Raw genomic sequence first — 23528 nt, 5'->3', positions numbered from 1 at the left:
AAAAAAAAAAAAAAGATTCTAGAATATACTGCGTATGGTTAAATTATGTTACATGAGAGTTTTTTTTTTTACGGTATCAAAAATAAAACAAAGAATCAATTTTTAATAGTCACGTGATGTATATGTAAAAATGTCGCGCGAAATATTAAAACAGGGATGAAAACGAAAAACACGGATATTTTTGTACTCACGTGAAGAGGTATTATGATGTAATTATAGAATATAATTAATTTCCTTAAGTATGATTATGTATCGTCCTATATCAAGTTACCAAAAAAATTATTGTATGATACAAAGATTTAAGATATGATCAAAAAAATGAAATACATTTCCAGTAATTCACAAGTTTCACGAGTTGGTACTTAAATTTCTTAATTTAATGAATCATATAAATCCTATAATTATATCATACATATTTATCATATATTATTAATTTAATGCATTTAATGCGTTTCCCTTAAAAATTTTTTTAATGATTTCGATTTATCAAAAGGAAAGAAAAAGAAATAAGTTTGGCTTTTCAAAATAATAATGTAAAAAATAAAAGGCGTTTTTTTTTTCGAATAATATAAAATAAAAAAAATAATTAAATTTTCCCCGCAATAAATTTAGATTAGTCGATTGTGTTTCCCAATGATCTAAATATACCTTCCCATCATAAGTATTCTTCACATTAGTAAATAATAATCATGTCCATTTTTTATAATGGATTTTTTTTTAAATTTTTTTGCTTTTTAGCAAATAGTTCTAAAATATAGAAAAGAAATAAAGTTATTAATAATTAATTAATTAATATTTCAAAAAATTAAAATAAAAATAATAAAATTTCAAAACCGCATTAAATTTACAATAAAGAATATTTGATAAAAAAATTACTCGATTTTTATATAAATTACGTAAATTCATACATTTGAGCGTGAAGAAATTTTTAAAAGAGTGAATATATGACGAGAAAATGTAGAAAAAGACCATCAAGATATTGTGATAGAGAAAAAAAATTTTCTTTGCTCGTCATATCCTTTAAATATTAAAAAAGAATAATTGTCCATATTTTTTTTTTATTTATTTATTATTATTGTTATTTACGCCGATTACTGGTTGATTATTGTTTCTTTGCCTGGTTTTTTTTTTATATTGTTCATTGTTTATATTCGGATCGACTTGTCTGTTAATTTAATCTTGATAAATGCGAAAAATTAATCACACAAAACCTTTATTACTTGTTTTCAAAAGGAATTGAGAACCAATTAATGTAAATTATTTTGTCAAACAATATTTTTTCTAAATATAAATAAACTAATGTGAATTTGTTTAAATAAAAAAAAAATTTTTTTTTTTACCATAATTTATCTTTGAATTTTATTCATGGAATAAAGGCGTCAACCCACCTCTAAAACAAGAATTTTTATAAATAAGTGAAACGATTACATGTTATTTATTATTTACATTTATCCCGTGGGGATAATCATACGTTACAAAAAGGTTTTTTTATTCTCATGATATCAAATGTTTATATTTTATTCTTTTTTTTTTATTCTCTGATATTTTAATAATAATGATAAATAATAATAATAAAGTATCCAGAAAATGAAATTATTAAGGTACCCGCCACACATCGGGAAAATGAAAATAAGTCTTGAATCAAATCTTGTTCAAACTTAAAATCTCAACCTTGATTATTTGTTTAGGTTTTCTCAGAAGGGGGGGAGAGAAAAGAAACCAAATAAATATGCTTGGACACCGAAAAATTCCGACTCCAAACAAATAAATTATATTGGAACGTCCTTTATTTTTACCTATATATTTCAAGGAAATAATTATAATAATATTATTAATAATAAATAATGTTATTATTATAGTTATACTAACACGTTTGTTTCGCCGGATTCATATTTCTTTTCATCATATTTTTAAACCTTTAATTAAAAAAAAATATAATTGAATTTTAGGAAAAAAATTTTTTTTTTTTAAAGTTTTTAAAAAGACCAGATCAAAAACTTTATTACAATGTAATAAAAATAACATATTCTTAATTTGTTTGATTTGCGCATACATTGTGCATGCATTAAAAAAACTTTCGTTGTTTTTTAACCTGAATATTTAAAAAAAAAAAATGGTAACACGTGATTCAGTATTACACAATCGGAATCCGAAAAAAAAATTCTTAATCATCAGAATTGGAATCCAATTTTTAAACAAGATTATAAGCGCAAACATAGATATATAGGATGTAATACAGTGTCACTATGCGTGATATCATTTGATATATACGCGTAATTTTTGTGGTTAAATATTTTAAAATACAGTGGTGTGATATCTTACATATTAACAATTATCCCATATGCATCTTAATATGTGAATTTGTGACAATATCAATCTCAAGATAATCGATAAGTGTCTGCTATTTTTTTAATTATCCGCATCTTTTAAACTATAACCTCATCAATGAGTGAATTCTATTGATAATTTCCTTCGGTTAATTCCGATTGTCACCCAAGGAATTTTAATTTAAAGATAGACACGAAAAAAATGGTTAAAAGGTTTAAAGTGATTTTTTTCGATTAAAAAACACGCTAAACTAAGAATAATGAGGGGGCGTAAAGGAAAGAAGAAATTCATTATCGAATAAAACCTTATTTTTATGTGTGTAACAGACGTTCGAATATGCCATGTTTCAGAATTATTACAAATTAACAAATTAGATGATTTCAATGTTTTTTTTTGTTTAATAAGTGATGCCATAATTCGGGTATACAGTTTATATAATAACATTTTGCCGTTTCACTGATAACATTTATGAATGACTCAAGCCAAAGATTATTTTTTGGCGAAATGGCTTTATCAGCTGTACTCAATACCTTTTTTAATAACGCGCGTAAAAGCAATGTTGTCCATTTTTTGATGTCCGGATATGTCCGCACTTTGCATTGTTTCTTGTGTCACTTGTCCGGATATTGTCCCGTGACAACACTTGACTATGTATCATCTGATTTGATGCGTTTGTCACATATTTGAATAATATGGGATAAATTAGTTAAAATCCGGTTATTGGTCCAGTTTCACATGATGATCAACATGTCAATAAAGAAAGAATCGCGAAAAAGAAAAAGATGAAAATAAATAATTTTTTATTATAACTTTTACAATTAAAAAAAAAACAAATATTTTCTTATTAAATAGAACAATATTAATAATTGTGATTATATTAATAAATTAAAAATTATTCAAATAAATTAATAAATTACAAAAAAAAAAAAAAAATCAAGCTATTATAAAAACAAATAAAAAATTTAAATATATTCCATAAAAGTTTTAAAACACCTCTATTAAATTTTGTTTACCAATAAAGGCCTGTAATAAAGAAATAATAATTAATAATTAATACTTATTAAACGTTATTAAATAATAATAACTTGTATTTTTCGATTGTTTAAACCTTTAAACCTTTTTGCAATCTACAAACTATAAGCCCTTAAAAAACGGTCTAACAGTTCATATTCCATTAAATTTTGTTATAAAATAATAAAATAATATTATTAACTAACATTATTAATTCTTTTCTGAATCCTTCAAACCACTTTAGAACCAGTTTTTACTATTTTATACTTTTGAGAACGTAAAAAAAAAAATAAAAAAATTCAAAAAAATAGATCATCGGGAATTTCATGATTGATAATGGATCAGCCTTGTCACCTGAGTTTTTTTTTGTGGTACAGATTTACAATTATCAGAATGTGTGAATATAATCAAATTTTATGTGACAAAATCATTGTGTGGGAACAATTCAAATTCTCCCAATATCATACTAAATTCTTTTTGGTTAACTCATTTAACTCATTTAAGTCATTTACGCGAGATGCCGCTATTACCGCTTATAAAGAATAAATATTAAATCGAAACGAAAAGAAATGGTTAAAACAAAAAAAAAATACTTTTTGAAATAAGTTAAATGAGAACTAACATGAATGCGCCACTCACGAAATTCATCTACCAGTAATAATTGTGTGGGAACAATCAAATTCTCTCAATATGATACTAATTTCTTTTTGGTTAACTCGTTTACGCGAGATGCCGCTATTCCCACTTATAAAGAATTCTATTATCCAAATATTAATCGAAACGAAAAGAAATGGTTAAAACAAAAAAACATACTTTTTTGAAACAAGTTAAATGAGAATTAACATGAACGCGCCGTTCACGAAAATTTGTTTTTTTCCATCGGACATTAATAATACGAATACACGTAGGTTATTGTGTGTTGATATTATACAGTTACCGTACATGATTTCTTTAAACAATACGCGTAGGTTAAAAGAGTGAGATTACTAATTCAGATAGTTTGGCTTATGTTTCCCCAGTCACTAGCTCCCTTTTATCTTTGCAGTTAAAGAAGCTCATTTATTTTGTTTTCTTTTCTGTATGTGTGGCTGATCAAACATTTCAGTATATATTAAAAAAAACTCGGTCCCGAATTTCGCCGTACGCGTGAATTTTATCAGCTGATCTCTGAATATGTAGTTATTTGTGGGAAATGGAAGAAATGGAAATAATTAAATATTATTTTGTTCAAAGTAACGCAGGAGTATTACTTTTTTTGTCAAAGAAATGAATTTGTAGGGAAAAAAAAACCCTTTTTTTCTAATTTTATAAGACGATTATTAATTTTATTTTTACAAACAATAAAAAAAAATGGGGCAAACTCTATAGGTTACCTGACAACAGGTTAGTAACTTCTTTTGCAACTTGTTTACAAAAAAACAATATCAACTTATTCACTAACCGGTGGTAAATATGACATCATAGAATTCGTAAATAAACAAATTGCGAGTATTAAAGGGAAAACCTGTTCTAATTATAACAGTAACGAGTAAGTGTAAAGACTAACCCGTAAATATTTCGATGGATCGCTAAAGGATGATTGTCCCTGAAACTTCTGCTCGTTTCAACGTATTTGTTACAGTTGATGGGAAATCAAAATCTTTTTTTTTAAAAAAAAACAAACAAATAAATAAATAAATGCATATTTTGCGTCTAAAGCTTATATATATTATAATAATTTGCTATAAATACATACATTCTCATTATTTAAGATCCCAACGACTGTTGATAAGGTGGTATTTCGTTGCTAATCCAAAAGTTTTGGACGATAAGATTGAATATTAATTATTAATTGTAAAATTATCTTTACCTAACCATTCTATTGACGTGATTTAATTAAACTCTGATACCTCATTTTTAACCTACTTTGGATTTGGCTTTTCGTTGGATAAATCCACATTATCAAATTTGGTGATGTTCAATGTGAAAAGATATTTCAGGACTCTATGGAACAATACGATTATTTGCAGTACCTCCATAAGCTCTTTGAAGATTTTGTTGTGCAACCTCTCCACATTAGTTCTACATTTGACAAACGTACAGGGAAGACTTACCACTGGTGCAATGTTAAACACTAAGACATTAAAGATATTATACTATGAGAAATTATTAAGAAAATAAAACTTGTTGATTGTGATAAAAGTAAAAAGTAAATAGTCATCAATAAAATTTGATAACCCATCTAATATAATGAACGTCCTATAATAGTATTTTTTAGTAACTTATTAAAATTAATATTTGGAATAGCTTGTTCGACGAATATCCAGGATAATATTCAGTCAACTTTTGACGAATATCCTTGGTTATGATGTAAAGGCATTATAAATTATAATAAATATTTAATCAAAGAAAATCTAATTATAAATAAATCTAAATAAATTTTATAACATACCGGTCATACTCAATATTCAATTATGTGAATAAATGTATGCTAATTAAAGAAATTTTTTGTTGATCTTTAAATTAGTTCGACCCCTTTCCCAGGATTGTTTGCCTTACGTGAACGAAAGTAGGGGAAAGATCAAATTTGGAATGGCTTTTTTAGGAGAATATCCTATCAAGTTTTGAGAAATATAATAGATAAAAAGACATTAAAGAAATAAATCAAAGAAAAAATATAATTTGACCTCAATAATAACGAAAAAATTTCTTTTTTTATACAAATAAAATAATCATTAATGAAATTGATAGCATACCCAACATTCAATTATTATTGAAGGTATAACGAACGTCTATAAATATGATTTTCCAGAAATATATAAACAAAAATGCATATATTCGAGCAAAAAAATTTAACTGATGATACTTTAATACCTTAATCAAGTTTCTTTAGATCCAGAACGGAAAAATATATCCGATTTCTTTTGACGAATGATAATAATTGATAATCCTCACAAAGCCTTTAATGATCAGTTCAAAAATCTTTCATCACTAAAAGAAGTAAATTATCTGATGAAAATCTTAGTAATAAAGAAAATGAAATTACATAATTATAATCATCAACCGTGGTAATTTACCAATTTACCTGTTTAAAAAAGGAACAAATAGAGATTAAGATCAGGATTCCGGGATTAAACCCCTAATTGTTGAATAAATTTGGTAAGTCGTAAATAATGAAAGTTTTTTCGTATAATGATTAATATAAAGTTAAGATAATAGAAAACCTATGTATATGAATAATTACTTAATTTACGGTTAATACGGTGTAAATAAATAATAATTATATTATTTATAAACCAAATTATAATGTAATTTGAAATAATTTTGTTTCATGAGATATTACTTGACCATACCACACTCGACAATAAAGTTAATAAGAACATATATTGAATTTGTGTAAATAAAATACTAATTTATACGCAACAGTGTCATTAACGCGAATAAAACATTATGGCAACAATAATAAAACAGGTAAAATATAACAACAATAGGTACTTTAATAATCACTGACACGCCATTTGTCTTTTAAAGTTGGTATTCGATTGAGATAGCTTCGAACCATATTCTTTCTCAAAATCAAGAACACTTTTTTCTAGAAAATTATAAATTTATAAATGAATGGTTAATAAAATTCAAATATGAGGCATTATTAATTTCATTACCTGAAAATTAATATTACGTGTTTTTTTTCAGAGCTGAGAGCGTAAGAATAGATTTCCATGTTTATATTATGTTATTTTAAACTAATGTCATTTGCACGTGAAACAATTAAAATTTCATGCGGTGTAACATAAACCTTCCTTCTAAGGTTATAAAAATGTAACATTCTCATTTAATGATGAATTCATTAAGTAATAATGTGAGCTTACATTTTTTTGGTTTGTGAATTGTGACGTACCGTAAAGAATTAAACTTTTTTAGATACTATCGATACTATTTTTGTAAGCTTATTTATTTATTTATTTTATTTATTTTATGTGAAGTTGGCAAGATCGTCAAAAGAACATACGATACAAAGAACGTACGTTCAACATATAATCTGTCATCCACCAGGGCAAGCCCTGTCGGACCCTTACTTCTAATTATATAAAATCCTAGCCTATTCCTAAATCGCTATCAATAAAGGAACCAAAAATAAAACTATCTAGGAAAGAGAACATTATGAATATATCAATCAGAAGTCGTGGAAAACTAAACATTATAAATAAAATAAGCATCTGTACAAGTGGGAGAAGAGTAATATATATTGTCATTACATTCTAAATGTTTAAAAAAAGGGCCACTATGCTATTTTTGTAAGCTGATCCGTATCAATATGCAATTATTATAAATAAAATTTATCACGTGTTTTTGGTCTCTTGTAAAACTAACCTGGACAACTCTTATGAGTCTTATCCTTGACAAGTCAAATTTGATTGGTCAACATAATAGATATCTGGTGTTTAATTATTCGTGTTATATACACAGTGAAGTTCGATATACAGTCAACTCTTAATATAACGAAGTTGGCGTCCGGGTTGATCAGGCCTTCGTTATAGGAATATTCGTTAATATGATGGGAAAATCTGGTATAACCCGGAAAAATTTTGTATATTATGGTATATTGTCGTATAATAATTGTATCTTATAATGCAAAAACGCAAGTTACACAAAATATCTTCGTTATATTGAAAAAAAATTCGTTATAAAAGAAAATTCGTTGTTAAAAGGGGCATTTTTCATATACGGTTTATAAAATTTACTTCGTTAAACGGTATACGGCATTTAATTAGTAAAATTCGGTATAATGAGATTTTTTTCATATGTTAAAATCTGTATCATACTGAAGATCCGTTATATTGTAAAATTCGTTATATCAAAATTCGTTATAAGAAGAGTTGACTGTAATGGAACCATCCGTAAAATTTGTCAAAAATCGTATATCGAATTTCGTTGTGTCTTGTATCTCATACTATTTAAACTTCTTTGTAGTATTTCTCATAAGTACGTACATTTTTTTTTTTAAAAAAAATCATCATATTGTAGTTTAATATTATTAGTTATTATATTTGGTTGAGTTTATCTGTTTTATCTCATCGGTATTTATGTATACACCGATGGATTTTTTTGTAAATTACTCCACCGGTATAAAAAAAGTATAAAAAAGTATAAAATCCATCAGTGTATACGTCATATACACAATGATATTCAATGAGTATCTATCATATACACGGGTATACATGGGCGAATTAGGTTCAAGCCATGCCGAAATATTACGGCGCATTTACACCAATTCGGCCCGGTGTAATACTGGTGTTTCATCGTTACGCCGCCTTAATGCCGTATTATCTGAAATTACGTCAGTTATTCATTGAATAACAAGTATATACTGTATTAGAACTGTTATATAAATATTTCTGTGATATGTTATTAAGATGGTAAAAATGGTAATACTTCGCCCTTTAAAAATTATAATAACTTGATTCAGAGATTTAATGGATGTTAACTATATAATTTTGTTTGAAATAAATATTCAATGTTACACAAAATAATTTTATCCAATTAAACTCACTGGATATGGACCGTGATCCACTGATCCAAGATAAGGATGCTCGCGGGTAAAGAACCAATTTTGGCCGGTATAAAGTAAATTTTTATATGTGATTTATTTGTGATTGTTGTGATTGTGAATCTTTTGAAATGTTGTGGCGCTTTTCACGAAATTTTTTAATATTATTGTGATAACTTCACATGACTTTGTTAGAATAAACTAGAATGATATCTCCCTTTACTAAATAGTAAATGCCGCAGCCCGCGGATTTTGGGAATTAACTAGATATTATATGAAAAGTTGTGTATAATTGTATAGAAATGTGTTAAAATTTGCGAAAATTATGTGGATGATTAATGTGAAATATTGTATTTATGTATTCATAATAAAATTTTATGACTTTTGTGATTTATCGCGAAACGCCATAAATCATTCTCTATCACGTGATATAGAAAAGTCCCGCTTACTCCGTTTACTCTCCAAGGATTAAAACTTACCTAACCTGAAAATAATAAAAAGAGCAAGAGAAGCCTATCAGCCTGGTATGACCTTTAAGGTAGACATCATTTCTTCCAACAATCTATAAATAAACAACAAATATATCTATTCAGGCCATTGCAATTAAGTGAACATCGGTCGAAATATGTTAAAAAAGTCGAAAAAGAGAATTTTTTATAGTAAGTAATTATTAATAACGAATGAAAAAAAAAATATTAAAGGACAGGCTTAAAAATGTTTAAAACAAATAAAAGATAAATAAACGAATTTGGTTTAGTCTAGATGATATCATTTTTTTTCCTAGTACATAAACAAATATTGTGTAAAACAAATCAATAATTATATAAACATATTTGATTCACGTTACGTAACATTATTAATATTATGGAATTATTTAATAATAATATCTATTTCTTTTTTTGAGTGATATATATACATAAAATGACTACTTCTTCAACACAGCCTTATATGTGAAACGAAATATTGTATAACTATTATTGGAATAACCGCAGTTCAAAATTATTACTATATATGTAAAGCGAATAATAACGCATTTATGCTAGTCAGTTAAAAATCTAAACCAATCATCAATTGATATTGAAATATTTTGCTTTATAATGTTTTAAATATGGAAGTAATAAAGACATGCTAAATATAGAAAAAAAAAATTATTAACTACAATTGGTAGAAATTTACCAAAATTGCGTAGAGCTGTAAATTTACTGACTTTAATTAGAATAGAGAGAATCTCTTTCAAAAAAAAAAAAAAAAAAAAAAAACAATATAAAAGCACGATCCACAATATATTCCTGTAGAAAAATTATCATTATACTTTTTTCTCTTCGAAATTTTCGAAATTTCATTTTTATTATACAATGGATCACAATAATAATACTATTTTACGAAACGATGTCAATAACATCCAAAATGTATTTATTGATAACGAAATTAATAATTATTCTAACGCACCAACAAATGTAATCCAAATGAGACAGCCCTCGTCGAATGTCCCATGTAATAATACCAACTTTCCTGCAACGCCAACAATGTCTTATATATCAAATAATCATGAACAACAAGCCACGTTCTCTTTTATAAACAATCAATATACTACTTCGACTACTACAACTACGCAATATCATTCTACAACCACATCCTACGTGCCACAATACATTGGACATAATGTTAATCAAAATTCACCTCAATTCATTCAAAATATTTCCCCACCATTTAATTTTCCTCAAACAAATCATCCTCAAATGTTTAGATTTGAAATACCAGGATTCGAAATAATTATTGTACCTACCTCTCCACCATTCGTAAATTTAAATAATCTAGATATGGAAAATCACCTTCAACAGGATCTCTCGAATAATGGTTACTGACAATTCACAAATTCAATTTTAAAGAAATTCTCGTGATTTTAATTACTTTAACAAAATCTTTATTTATTAATCATAGTATATAATTCCTGATTTACGTATTTTAACATATATATATATTATAAGGAAATAACTTAACAACAAAAATATGAATGTATTAAAAATTCAATAAATTTTAAAAATTAAATTTCTGATAAAAATTTTTTTTTCTTAACATGTGACTATTTTTCGATAGAAAAGGATTTTATTATAATACTGAATAATATCCCAAAAGATTATATTCTATGTACAAACTTTTTATTTTGCCAAGGGTAAAATGAAACATGTATTAGATGTTTTAATTGTAAAATATTGATTAATTGCTAATTCATGCATAGTCAACAGTGTAAATCTAATTAAGGATTTTAGCTTCCTTGTGTAACACGACAATGATTTAAATACGTGTTTTCCTTAATTGTATCTTATTCACGGAATTTATGATTATAAAAAATGGAAAACACGGATTGTTAGCCACAGAGTTATAAATAGGATTATAAATATTAGAATATGAAATAACATAAGATAGTTTATATGACGTAAGAGATTAGCTACCCTTGACATTAGAAATGTCTGCCTAGACTTTCGGGATTGTAATTTTTTTACAGGGTAATGCATGTTGTAAATCCATAATGAGGAGTACTCGGTAATTACCGTTCATATATATATATATAAGTAAATCCTTTATTTAAGTGGTGCTGATAACAAATATTTATTATTTTTATTTAATATTAATTCTTAAATTGTAAATTTTCTTACCATAGTTCATTGTAAGTGCTGTGATAACACAACCCATACGAGTTACGATAATATTGTAAGAATTTTTTTTTTTTCAAAAAAAAAATGTAAGGTAGCACTAATTTTGTAAGAAAGAAAGCACTGAAAATTTTTATAAATTATAAATCATAATCCTAATATAGTTAATATTATTTCATTTCATTAATGCGAAGCGTCCACCCTAGCTAGTCATCCGTGTTATACAAGATCATGTAATTATAAACCATATCCCCTTCTGTAATTTTTTTTGGATATAATAAAATATTTTTCATTTGATTACTTTGATTTTATGAGATAGATTAGTAAAGTTATATTTTATTAATTGATTTCATGATGGAAGAGGCTTTTATAGCATAAGGAAATGACTTTCGCGTGTCGTGTAGGGTGATGGCACGCCCGTTATAAAAACAGGAGAAATCTCTTGAGGCGAAGGTGATGTATACTGTACATACGGTTTGGGTTTGTAAATTATTATAATTAATACCGTATTTTGCGGTATATAAGCACTTCATGCCGGCCAAGATCCTCATAATTCTGGTCAAAATCGCCAGAATTCTGGCAAGGGTGGGGCTTACGCAAAATATGGTATGTATAATTGACGAACTGGCTAAACACGCTGTTTCTGAAGGTGAAGTAAAATTCTTTCAATTTCTGTGATCGGTGGTTCTGAAACTTTCGTATGTTTATACCGTTTATACCTTAAAACCGGGATGAATTTTGAAATTTATTTATTGCTTAGCAATTAATATCAGTTACTTGAATGTTAAAGTGATAATATCCTGAAAAAAATAAAGATCTCTAAAATAATTTATTTCTTTATTTTCATTGCGCAATGAATATTTTTCAGGTTAATCGCTACCATTTTCGGCGAAATGTCCATTCAGCGAAATGGAATTCGATGAAATGTCCTTTCGACGAAACATCCCTTCGGCGAAATGTACTGTAACCGTCTTCAATTATGCAATTTTTACCTACAATCGTCTCATTCTACGTGCCACAATATACTCAGTACCTTTATTCAAATTATCTCTTTCTAATTCTTAACCAGAATTCAAAATTTTCCATTACAAAAACAAGGAAAATAATCGATTGTATTGTATAACTTCACTGATTTTTGTATTCTTTAGCATTTCATTTATTATGTATATACGAAGTAATTGTTAAATGTATTATTAACTAATATCATATATTTAATAAAATTTTAGTGAAAAATAATTCGATAAAGGCTCATTTTTAAGGAGTTTTTACAGAAATAATGGATAAAAATTTCTTATGTACATAAAGGTTTTGAACGACTGACACAAGACCGACAACAAAATCTTGACAAGTCAAAATCCTAACAAGTCAAAATCCCGACAAATTATTATACCGACAAGTTGATTATCCTGACAATTTTATAAAATTTACCAAATTTAAACTAAATATTACATATTGCAACAAATTATTTTATTAGAACACACATCATTAGATTTACAAAATTGTCGATATATTAATGACTTGTCGGGATTTTGGATTGTCGAGATTTGGATTGTCGAGATTTTGTTGTCGATCTTGTGTTAGTCGTGCAAGTGATTTTCGAGATTTTGATCGGATACCGTACATATACATATACTATTAATCTATTATAGAGAAAAAAATGTATGTCATACGTCAACATTCGTAAGATCAATGACATATACTTAGCAGAGGAAATTCGGATTCACCAACAATTGTTTCACTGACAATCAACTCACCGGTAAATTTGTTCATCTAATATCATGTCATTTCAGCTAAAAAAATCATTTTCCCCGAATTTTATTTTTTACTTTGCTTGATCAACTTCAAAAATTATTAATTTGATGTTTTTTTTTCTAATATTTTTTATAACTAATTTTAAATGTTGAATAAATTAAATATTTTATATTTAACGTTTATTATATATTATGAAATAATATTGAATAATTAATATTATAATATTTTTTCGCATATGCGATGTATCGCTCCCCAATTTTTATATAATAATTTGCCGATCTTTGCCAAATTTTCTCGATTTTTTTTTTTTGATTTTTTTACCTTTAATGTACCTATTGTAGACCAAATTTTGACCATGTCCCAAAACTTACCATCGGCCTAAATTATCGGCCAAATCTAATAATGCCTTTTAAAGACTGTACCAACGATGATGATCTAATTTAGGCCGATGGTAAGGTTTGGAACTAAGGTTGGTTGCCGTAAGTAACGATTATTATATATCGAATTACAACCTTTAGCGGTTGTAATATTATAAACGTAAGCTGTAAATTGGCTGTAAATACTACACCATTGTGATTAGCTAAAAGATGGTAATTCTGATTTACAACCGTTATATTTACTTGATTTTTGGAACTTACAACTATTTACGGAGACCAACACTATTTGGAACATTGGTTTAGATTTGGTCTACAACATACTTATTTTAACGCTTTAAAAAACCATATAGTATGCGTATTTTTGCCTGCTTTACAATTTTATTTAATATATTTAGAATATCAAAAAGGATTTAGAATACTGTTTTCGACTTTTATAAGGGGATGCGATATTTCGCGGGTGCGATAAAAAACAAAACCCTAACGAAAGGACGAAAAATACAAAAATATAATCAATGAATATTTTTATTATAAAAAATTCATTTATTATCATTTGTCGGTGAAATAATTCTCGGTGAAATAATCCTGTCAATAAAATGAACCTATCGGTGAAATGACCATCACTGAAACAAATTGTAGGTGAAATGATCCTGTATGTAAAATGTCTATTGGTAAGTTGATTGTCGATGAGTCGATGAAACGATTTTCGGTGAAATAAATGCGCTCGCAAAAATATATTGCACGTGATCACAAATATTCTAATATATGAACAAATGAAATTATATTATCAAAATCCTTGGATTTTTTTTTATAAGTAACAAATAGATTGATTGGCTATTCACATATTGAAAATTTGACAATCTATATTAACGAGTGAAAATCAAATGTGTTTGGAAATGAGGTGAGAAATTATAAATTGATTTTGTGACGATCGTAAAAACCGGAAAAAAAATTAAGAAGTTGTATGGATGTCGATTGTTCTATATAAGTAAAACTATATTAACTATATCTTTGCAGTAAACTTTTTTCCGATCTTTAAAAGTTCTTTCTTACCTTGTATTGGTAAATATAATTTTCATGAGAATCACCTTTTTTTTAAAAAATCATGAAAAACTTGTCTGACATCAATTATACCAATGATAAAAAAATATTTCAAAAAAATCAAACACATGAATCAGGTTTTTGATCAAGTTTTTAAAATTATGGAATTTTAAAAAATTTAATTTTTTTTATTTGTAAATAAAAAACATATGATAAATTGATAAAAAAAGAAATGAACGTTATCTTCATAAGATTACGAATATGATTTTGACATTTTTGTACTAATTATCATTCATTAATTTGATTTGATTTTTGTTTTACTTTTTTTTTGTTTTGTTTTGTAAATATAGGATAATATATATTTTTTTATATTGCTTATAATTGGATTAATTGGATTAATTGGATTTAAAATAAGAATTATATAACCCTAATCGATCTACTTGTGCGATTAACATTAACCAAACATCTTCCCTGGTTCTCACATCGGCTAGTCAGAACTCATGTGGAGCGACTGCGTACAATAAATAAAAAAATTATATTGAATAACTAATAATTTAAAATTTAAACAAAGAATAAACTAGCTGCATGATGTGTGATACACACGTGGCAGTCGTGACATTAAATCATTTAATAAATCACCATTGTAAATTGTAATTGTAGATATTGTAGATTGCGCACAAACATTATTTTCTATTTTACAAACATAAATTTAGAATTCTCTGTTTTAAATATTAATTTTTTTAATAATTTTTAATAAAAATATGTGTACAGATCAATTATTTAATAATAGAACCATAATGATAATAATAAAAAATTGATAATAGTTAATTAAAACATTAGATAATATTGAATTTTACAAATTTTTTTTATAAAAGTAAAATTCGTAAAATTCTTAAAAAAAATTGAATAATTATTATATTATAATATACCTGAATAACACAAAAAAAAGGGCTCAATGATATTAAAACAAAAAGATCATGATTTCCGATCGTATATGGATATTATAACAAGATTTAATAAAAAAAATTTATGCGTAAAGATGGTTATCTGATTGTGTATGACGTATACACCGATGGATTTTATACTTTTTTATACCGGGGGTCCGGGACAAAAAGAATCCCTCGGTATATATATAATGCCGATAGGATAATCAAATCTATTATGTAAAATCTACTAACAGTCGTTACTTTAACACATCTATTCTAATCTTTATTGGTTCGTTCGTAATCGAAAAGTGTAAATAAATAATAACGGGTAAAATTATACAAATTTTTTCAATATTTTGTCGTGCAAAGTTAACATAAAACGCAGCAGATTGGTAGTTAGTAGTATGTACAGTATATATAGAAACTTATTTACTTAACAATTTCCCAGTATTCCTTATTCGTATCCTCTTTAAGAGAATATGACACAAAAAAATAACATAGTCACAAATGCAAAAATACATTAGAGTTATACGTGAATTATTAAGTGATCAGGTACTGAGTTTTTGTACTACTTGGAGAAATTCCGATGAATTTTTAGTCTCGGATAATCAAAAAATAGGGGGAGGGGTACGGAAAAAATAGGAGTTTAAGTGTAAATAAATATCTTGAAAATCGCAACATACACGGTAAATTTAATCATAAACATTTACGTTTATTTTTAATCGTTTTTCCGGCAAAATAATTATGAAAGGTGCTTTTGCTTATATTATAATATTTATTTATTATTTATGTTCAATTTAGATCATATGATCGCCGTTGCCAAGAAGGAAAGCACAAATGAACTTGTTTATTTATATAAGGTTTTAAAATAACACCAATATAATAACATAATTGTTCGGAATTAGGGGGGCAAAATATCGGTTACTCCCGCAGGATCGATACCAATAAGTGTATTATTGGTATGATTACTTAAACACTGTTCGTGCAATAGGAAAAATTTTAGATACTGATACCGACTTATTGTCACCTACCTAAAATATCAATATCCTTCCCGTTTTGTATCACTACTGTGTATTTATATTATTACCATTTTTCAAAAATTATTGAAACGGTTGAAACAGTTAAAGGGGTTTTAAAAATACATTGTGAAAATAAACATTAAACCCTGCGAAAAATTATACATAATAATATATTAATATATTAATGACGTACTATATATTTATTACGGTGCCATCTATATGTTTATATATGTTTTATATGTTTTCATTTTATTAATTTTATTAAAAAAAAAAAACAAATTATATTATATTTCTATTTAGTATACTTGTACTTATTAAAATTTTTTAAAAAAAAGTCCTTTTTTTTTATCAATATCCGTTGTTTCAATTAAGGAGCTCCAACTCGCATACTGTATTGATAAGAACTATCACTTGAACGATTATTCACACGACGTGTTGTTCCATCATCATCATTTGAAATAATGATAGCATCATAAATTCTTCCAAAGAAATCAATAAATAAAATCGTAACACTTAATATTAGACTTATAAAAGGAAAAAATACATATCCTTCCGTTTTGATCCAATATTTTACCTAATAAATAAGGAAAGACAGGCTATTAGAAATATTAAAATGTCCCTACGCTGGCCCGTCTTTATTACTTACCAAAATAACTAATTGAGGTATATCTTGGAAAGCAAGATTTAAGACTCCGCCCCAAGCAATAGCCCTTTGTCCATTAGAAGAATATTTTACTTGAAGTACGTCCATTCCCCCATAATTTGATGAAATAATCTTTAATGCTTGTATATTCGCCGCCGAGAATATTGTGATTAAAGCGGCAAATCTATTATTTTCTTTAAGCCAATTTGAAAATGCTGGATTACAAATTCTTTGATATATAATTATTGCAAAGCTCATCGCTAGGTTAATTGATCCTGATATTATTAAAATTAATAACCTATATAATTATGTATCAAAAAGTTAAAAAAGATATCAAATTATTTAAATAATTAAAAAACTTTTTTATTATTTCTTACGCTGGTCTAAATAATCCTGGAACATCCTTCGCATTTTTTACAAGAAATGCTATATCAAATGCTAAGTCATAACATATAAAGAGAAAGTTGAACATTACAAAATTATTTCCCTAATAAAGATAATAAAACAAATTTTTAAATAAATTATATTAAATCAAAAAAAAAAAATAGCAAAAGTTCTTCTCAATATCTAATACCTTTTTATTATTACATCGTCCAATTAAGTAAACAAATATTGCGAACGCAAAAAGTGATCCAACAATACTTAACTCTATGTAATTCTTCTTCGCAAATTCAACTAAAAAAAAAAAAGATGATGAAACGAAACATTTTCTTATAAATAAATAAAATATGATTCTTTCATAATTGACTTACTAAAGAATTGTTCTGACCCTTCTGGGATTATTTTCTCTTCTTCCATTGCAAGTTTATATCAGATATGTTTTCTACGCAGCTTAATAATGTCTTTAATATAAAGTATGATCAATCTCTCTGAAATATAGTAAATTAACGAGAGAAATAAATAAGATTCAACTTATTAAACTGGCGATTTTATAAATTTTCTTTCATTTACAATTTAGACTTCTAAATTTGTAACATTTTGTATGTACACTATAAAAGAAATCCCGATAAATAGAAATTCTTAAAGAGATGATATAATACTTATTATGAAATTACTATATTTTACATCATTTGGACAAAAATGTTAAAATGAATGAAGTGAAAAAAGAGAATTTTTAAAAAAAAACCTCCGAAAAAAAAAGATCTTATTCATGTTGAAGCATTTAGATCCGGTATAATTTTTGATTCCAAATGATTTCGCTAAAATGGAAACTTCGTTTAAAAAAAAAAAAAAAATGTGATTTCTTTGTAACACATAATTACCCTAAATGTTGTAGCATTGGAAACATTTCAAATGAAAATCCAAACAAAAGTACACAAAGACAACATAATATAGAAAAGATTATTGTAATGCATATTTTAATCTTAACATTCTTCGATATTCATTTGTAACAAACAGCATATTTTCATTTATTTATACTTTTATCCGAGTTCCGTATGCCAATGAGATCATGAGCCTTATCTTCATGCTGCTTGTTAATAATTGTATGAAATCAAAATAATAATATGCAATGCATTTAAACATAATGTTTAAATATTTTTTGAAAGATAAACGTCACTTTATCTTTATGGCGCAGTTGAGATAATATTTTGGCTATCTGTTATTGTTTATTATGAATTTATATATATACATAATAATGTACGTAGTAATTGTAGTATGTTATATTGAAATATTGAGTGAAAAAGAAGATTGTTGTTAATAATTTACTGTATTTTCGGTGCCGAGTCTGAAATTTTTTTTTTTTTAAAAAAAAACAATTATTAACAAAAATGGTAACGAAAATAATGGAGAAAATTAAAGCGTGCGGCGCAGTATAGAAATGGCGCAGTGTATAAATGGCGCAGTGTCCCTTTTTATCCTTAACAACTTAATTTTTTTTATTTTAATTTTTTTTTTAACAATAATAATAAAAAAAAATATTAACAAGAAATTGAATTCTTTTTAGTAAAAAGAAACAATATATAACTTATGTTTGCTAATTCTTAGAATAAAAAAAAATAATAAAAAAAATAAATCTTTATATTAATCTCCACACTTTATAAACATATTATTTCTTTTTTTTTCTTTTTAAGAAAAAAAAAATTTTTAACTTAATAAAAAATTTTTTGTGCGTGTGTGAAAATTAAATTACCTTAAATTAATTTTTTATGTCATGTCAATATGAATGACACTATTAAAATATTAAACCGATTCTTTTTTTTTTAATCATATTTTGTCTACTATAGATATTTATGTTATCATGATGGATAACATATCTCCACAAATTCGTCATATAATCGAACTTTTCTTTTCTTAATAATCGATCTCCATATAATCATGCCAAGGTGCCGGTTTGGACAAAAGATGAATCGAAGATCTTTTTGCGGTATAGGATCTAGGAGATAGAGGAGGTGAACTCGAAGAAGTTGGCGTAGGGGGGCAGTACGTGGAGGTTGGCGATGATAAATATGAAGGTGGCGAAGGTAAAGAAGGTAAAGAAATGGTAACAGAATCCTTTTCTTCTTTCACATTAAAGGATCCATCTGTTGATACATGATCCTCATCTTTACTTTTTTTTAATGAGGAAATTAGGGATTTTTGTAAGAAATCCATTCCTATTCCTAGATCAGGTGCAGGAAGCAGTAATTGAGTTCCTAGGGAAGAACTATAAACTGACATTGACATTCCTTTTCTCATAGAAGACTGAGAATAAGGGGGGGGCAACGTCAGATCTTTAATTGATGTGTTTTTAGTAGCAGAAGCTACTACTTCACTTATATTATGTGACGTGAGTGGAGTGTATCCATTAATATCGGATCGTTTAGAAGGTAGATCCCTTCGCATATTTGAGGGATAGACTGGCATAGGTTTACAGAAGAAAGGAGATTGATGATCCTCCTGATCTTGACAACGTTGCGGTTTAATGGGAATATCAGGTTTTTTGGGTACCAAATAAGCATATAATCCACTTTTTCCGGATTGACGAGAATGTTTACTATTATTCTCATTATTCCCATTACTTTCTAACATCTGACTTATCTGGTCGCGTAAGTCAGGATGTTTCTGTAATACACAGTTTAATCTATGAGCCGACGTTCGAATGACCTCCACATTACCGTTTCGTGGACCTCGCTTTTTTGCATTATTGGAGAAAATGCACTTGTGGCCACTTCTTGAGCACGTTGTACAAGGTGCGCTACCCGTACATTTGACCTTCTTTTTCTGGCAGGCTTGACAAGCGACGGTCACCTTTGTTCGATTCATGACTTTTTTTGTTTTTTTAAAAATAGAATTTTAAAAAAAAACAAAGAAAGGAGAAATTATTAAATAAATATGAAGATTAAATTAAAAAGAAATATTTTTTTTTTGTTTATTTATTTTTTTTTTATCTTTTTTTTTTTGTTTTTTTTTTATTTTGAAAAATTTGAAAAAAAAAATTATGAAAAAAATTTTTTATATATATATTATATATATATATATATAAATTTCGTATAAAATAAAATAAGAAGGAACCGAATAGGACCGGTAAAAAACTCCACGAGAAGAGTTTTTCAACCTAAAGGAGGGATTCAATAATAAGGATATAGACTGGCTAAAGAATGAGGACCAGTAGCGTTTAAAAAAAAACGAAAAATAATTTAAAGTTAAAAAAAGAATGACTTTTTTAGGGCGTTTTGTAAAGAACACATAAATAGGAAACAAATTTTTTTTCTAGTACAAGTATAACCTTAACCGTGTAACCACTTTGAACCAAACAATTTTTATCAAAAAAAAAACGAATTTGGAAATAGGAAAGTAGGACAAAAACAATGAGTAAACAATTGTAATCATTGGAACTTTTAACTTTTGAAGTATTTCTTGGGTTCATGTGAGAGTTTCGGATCTGGTCATTTCCTGATTCGATCTATTAGATCAAAAAAAAAAAATAACCATTTACCTAAAAAAAGTATTGAGAATGTCGGAGTTAGTTACTTCAACCTTTTGTGAAGCGGAAAATCGCATCATTGGACCACATTTTTTTTTTTTAGTTAATTTTTTTTAAAATAAAAAATTTAAAAAAATTTACCTTCTTGATTCTTAGTAATTTTATTTTTTATTTTTATTTTATTTTTTTTTTATTTTTCTGGGGCAATGTCGGACTAATTACAAACTTTCCAGGAAAGCGGACGTGATGATTTATATCCGAAAATCAGAAAATCTTTAATCCCATTGGTTCAATTTAATTTTTATTCGTTAGTCAAAAAAAAAAAAAAAAAAATTTTTTTTTTTATTTTTCGCGAAAATAAATATTTTTTTTCTTATTGTGTAACATTTTCTCACGTTGACCCTGATTTTTCTTTATTGTATCACAAAATAAGGCAAAAAGCAAACAAATAAATATTAATAATTTTAAATAATAATAATTATTATTTAATTTAATTTAAATTATTTAAATTGCTTACAACAAAAATTTATTTCTTCATTTAAGAAATGATTTAATTGGTGCAAAAAAAAAGATTGCTACACGAAAACATCACGAGTTAATATATATATATATATATATGTAATATATCTATATCTATACATTATTTTTATTTTTCGCCGATCAATGTAAGTAAAAATATTTTGTTGATTTGTTGATCTAACTAAAAATTCTTTTAATTAATTAAGCATAAAATTATAGTTTATATTTAATACTTTTTATAATTTCAATTTAACAAATTATTATAAAGTTTTAAAATTTTTCTTAAATTAAAAACAAATCATTTACTTTTTTATATTTATTATTTTTTTTTCATACAAAATTAAATATTTTTTATTTTTCCCCTATTTTTCCACTTACAAAAAAAATAAAAAAAATATTATTATTTTTATTTTTATTTTTATTTTTATTTTTTTTTTATAATATAAATTTTTTTTCCATTTTATTTATTTATTTATATTTATTTTTACAAATAAATAATAAAAAAAAATTTTTTTTTATTATTTCTAAATGATGAACCCGTTATTTTTTTTTTGTACATGTTGTCAAGGCGTAATATTAAAAGTTTATTTTGTAATACTCTTATTTTTCTTTTAAAAATATTAAGTAGTAAATAAAAAGTAAACAAAAGTTATCAAATAATTTAAATTATTATTGTTTTTTCTTTTAATTGGTCTTTAAATTATCAATTCAATAATTTTAATCATTGTGTGTGTAAAGATTTACATAGAACGGGGGTAGATCCCAAAGAATATCAATTTTTTTTTTTTTTTTTAATATTAAATTAAAAAAGATCTCAAAAATTATATAATCATCTTTATGTAATACATAATATTTGAAAACAAATAGTTTTCTTTTTTAACGAAAATAGTATAATTAGTATAATTAAAATTCAGATTATCTTTAATGATTGGTCGGAATTAATCGGATGATAATTTATTGGTCAATGTTTTTTTTAAAAAAAACGCAAGTCATTATCGTAAGTTATCGTTAAAAACGGCTAAATCAATAAAAAAAATTTTTTTTTCATTTTACAATAATTTTTTTTTTCACCCTCATTTTTAAAATAATATATAATAATAATAATAATAATGTATTAATAAGATAACAAAACTTTTATAACCCTTTAATAATCTTAAATATTTCCTAATAAGTTTTTTCTTTTTTACAATGACAAAAATTAATCATATATAATAATAAATCTTATGGTATAAATCTTATTCTATATAGAGTATAGAATATTTTTCTTACTCAGCAATGTATTTCATTAAAAATCATAAAATATGTTTGGTAATTATTATGTTTATATGATAATACAAAATTAAAAATCGAAACGAATCAATTAAATTTTTAATTTAATTTAATTTAAAAAATAAAAAAGTTTAAATACAAATTAGGAAAATAGATATAATTCAAAAAAAAATATATCAAATACGCAATCTTATGTGATTTGTAATTTTGTATCACTTATTTTTATATTTCATCTGATGAGATTTCTTTTTAGTCATAAAAAAATATGTAAAATGTAAAATGTAATGTAAAATCTCGGTAAAATAAATCTTAGATGCCGGAAAATTTTTAAAATTAATTTATATTAACATTTAAGAATGAATGGAATGAATGGAATGAATGGTGATAGGCAACCCTTTGACATACCAATTGACATACCACGCATACCACATATACCACTTTTTAACCCCTGTAGGACGGGAAAAAAATACAGATGGTTTGAAAAAAGGTTTGAAAATTTTTATAACTAAAACTGCATACTCGGAAAAATTTATAATAAGAATATGAAATTTACAGTATATC

At 25.8% G+C, this 23528-nt stretch overlaps 3 protein-coding genes across 3 annotated transcripts; 1 reads left to right on the top strand and 2 right to left on the bottom strand.

Annotated features, from left to right (window-relative positions):
* Positions 1–10168: 10168 nt before the first annotated feature.
* Positions 10169–10926, top strand: OCT59_006660 (uncharacterized protein). Its single transcript, XM_025332415.2, has one exon. The coding sequence runs from the start codon at positions 10222–10224 to the stop codon at positions 10729–10731; it is 510 nt and encodes a 169-aa protein (XP_025172204.1). The 5' UTR covers positions 10169–10221; the 3' UTR covers positions 10732–10926.
* Positions 10927–16999: 6073 nt separating this feature from the next.
* Positions 17000–18073, bottom strand: OCT59_006659 (uncharacterized protein; the record flags this gene model as incomplete). The annotated part of the gene is made up of 5 exons (XM_066141412.1): positions 17000–17206; positions 17279–17573; positions 17653–17762; positions 17850–17950; positions 18028–18073. The coding sequence occupies 5 exons, from the start codon at positions 18071–18073 to the stop codon at positions 17000–17002; spliced, it is 759 nt and encodes a 252-aa protein (XP_065998200.1).
* A 1494-nt stretch (positions 18074–19567) lies between these two features.
* Positions 19568–20518, bottom strand: OCT59_006658 (uncharacterized protein; the record flags this gene model as incomplete). The annotated part of the gene is made up of 1 exon (XM_025320060.2): positions 19568–20518. The coding sequence occupies one exon, from the start codon at positions 20516–20518 to the stop codon at positions 19568–19570; it is 951 nt and encodes a 316-aa protein (XP_025172206.1).
* Between the last annotated feature and the right edge of the window lie 3010 nt (positions 20519–23528).

Source organism: Rhizophagus irregularis, chromosome 14 (assembly GCF_026210795.1).
Source record: "Rhizophagus irregularis chromosome 14, complete sequence".
NCBI lineage: Eukaryota > Fungi > Glomeromycota > Glomeromycetes > Glomerales > Glomeraceae > Rhizophagus > Rhizophagus irregularis.
Note: the sequence above shows the minus strand (reverse complement) of the source record. Positions and strands in the feature narration are given on the sequence as shown.